The 2128-nt window shown below is 33.2% G+C and overlaps 1 protein-coding gene across 1 annotated transcript; it reads left to right on the forward strand.

Annotated features, from left to right (window-relative positions):
• The first annotated feature begins 412 nt into the window (after window positions 1–412).
• Window positions 413–1748, forward strand: LOC120167003 (serine/arginine-rich splicing factor SC35-like). Its single transcript, XM_039176147.1, has 3 exons — window positions 413–495; window positions 1249–1413; window positions 1550–1748. The coding sequence occupies exons 1-3, from the start codon at window positions 413–415 to the stop codon at window positions 1746–1748; spliced, it is 447 nt and encodes a 148-aa protein (XP_039032078.1).
• Window positions 1749–2128: the final 380 nt, after the last annotated feature.

A 2128-nucleotide genomic window follows, 5' to 3' on the forward strand; every position in this document is an offset into this window, starting at 1 on the left:
AGACTAGCAAACGAGTTAGAAAAAATGGCCTTGAGGCATATAATTATGTTGTGAAATTATTCAAGAAAAGTATTGGAAAGTAGCCCATTTTAGAACATTTAATTTAACATACTCGCAAGCATGTGGTGGTTATGAGTTTTTAGCTTATTTGCACGCATTGTGTTTTATTCGTTTGTTTCAACCACCACCACCCCATGCGTATTTCCAGCAAAAATTCGATAGAGTTATACTCATTGTTGATTTTATCATATGCCAGGAATGAAAGTCTATGTCACTAATGAGAAGGAAATTAGACTGGAACCATCATTAAAGTGGGCGGGGAATCCTAACATAGTTAATTATCACTAATTTGTTCTATATATTGATGTATATTAGTTCCTGATTAGGCTTTTTATGCATCATTTAGAAAATCATGTATTTCATCACTCTTGTTCTAGAAAACCTTGCACTGTCATCAGATGACAATGAGGACCTGATATATTGTTTGAAGGTAATGTACTGTCCTACAGAGCTATGGTTGTGTTATTATTTCTTAATGGCATCAACAGATTCTAAAGTTATAAATTTTGGGGGGTCATATTTCATTATTGATAATATCTACTTATCTGCTCCTAAGATTATGTCAAAAATGTATTTCAAATTGTGGTAAAAGATAATAAGGAACTTGATACTGATATCATAAGTTAGATTTCGAGGTGAACCTTTGGTAAATATCTATGTTACAAGATAAAAAACTCTTTATCTTGTCCCCACCTTTTTGATTCTGGGATCAGAGAACTTTTGATATTTTTGTATTGTAATTGCATTTTCACTTCTATCTTGTCCCCATATTTTTATAAATCATGGGAGACATTGATGAAAGGATAATCATGAGGGTTTATAATGTTATTCATTTTCCTTATCAACTAGTGGAGTCTTGATTACGGTAGCATGAACATGATGGTGCTGGGTGTTGATTACTCTAAATTACTAAATTAAAATCAATGTTTATCTTCTTGTTCCTGAATTGGATGTCTAGAAAAATACAAACTATTTTTTCCCAGTTTACATCTTGACATTTCTAAATTAACTTTTATCCTATTTGAGTTAAAGAGAGGAAGCCCACTTGGTTTTAAGCTTTTAAGCTTAAAACCAAGTGAATTGTACATGTGATGCTTTTAAGCTTGTTTTAATAGCCAAATTACATAGGGATTAATTATATATTTCTTTATGGTCTAACTCTAATCATATGATATTCATTATCTTCAGGAACCAGTATGATTATTACAGAAACGGGGATTATAAGAGAAGAAGTTGTAGTAGGAGTTATGACCGGTTTGAACGTGATCGATATCATGAGAGAAACAGAGACTATCGGCGTAGAAGCATGAGCCGCAGTGCAAGTCATGGCTATTCTAAAGGTCGAGCAATAGGGTGAGATGATAATGATCGGCAGTGGCAGTAGAAGAATAAGGTTTATATTTGTACTTCACTCACATTTTAGAAAGTAATTTCCTCTATTTTCAATTTTTTTTCCTTTAGCTTTGTAACGATATCTTCTTTGTTTCAGTGCTTCTCCTGCTCTCCGCAACCCTAGTCCTCGAAAAAGTCTTTCCCCACACAAGGCATCTCCCAGGGGTGAAAGTCTAGAAAGCAGTTTTGATGGGCGGTCAACAAGTTCTCGAAGTGATTCACCACGAGGTCGTCCTGCTGATTCTCGTATCCCTTCTCCTCGGAACTCTGATGTTGATGTGAGCTTCACTTTCTAATGTATTATTTTTCCCTTCCCCTCTTTGTTCAATCTTTTTTTAGTAAAATTACCTTTACAAGAAGTTGTTCTAATTGTTTAACATTTACTTCTTCGATTTGAATTTTGTAGGAATGATCTTGCGGACATTCATATATCATGTGTTTCCTAGTATTGGTAGGACTTTTTTTTATGTGTTTTAATCAAATGTCCTAAACCTTCTCTTACTTAAGCAATATTTTGGTGTCTAAACTTATGTAACGTCTAGCTTGATGTTTCAGTTCCCACCGAAGATTTATTTATTTAACTTGGATGTTTGTAAACTTTGATTTATTTATGTTTTTATGTATTATTACTTAATTAGAATCATAATGAAATTTAAGATGGTTATTGGATATTGTT

Source organism: Hibiscus syriacus, unplaced genomic scaffold (genome assembly GCF_006381635.1).
Source record: "Hibiscus syriacus cultivar Baekdansim isolate YM2019G1 unplaced genomic scaffold, ASM638163v2 tig00111659_pilon, whole genome shotgun sequence".
Lineage (NCBI taxonomy): Eukaryota > Viridiplantae > Streptophyta > Magnoliopsida > Malvales > Malvaceae > Hibiscus > Hibiscus syriacus.

Excerpts from the sequence above, each read along its gene's own strand:
- LOC120167003 (XM_039176147.1), top strand. The coding sequence starts at position 413 with ATGTATTTCATCACTCTTGTTCTAGAAAACCTTGCACTGTCATCAGAT. Across the intron at positions 496-1,248 it reads ATATATTGTTTGAAGGTAAT|GAACCAGTATGATTATTACA; the intron begins GTACTGTCCTAC and ends CATTATCTTCAG. Across the intron at positions 1,414-1,549 it reads TCTAAAGGTCGAGCAATAGG|TGCTTCTCCTGCTCTCCGCA; the intron begins GTGAGATGATAA and ends TCTTTGTTTCAG.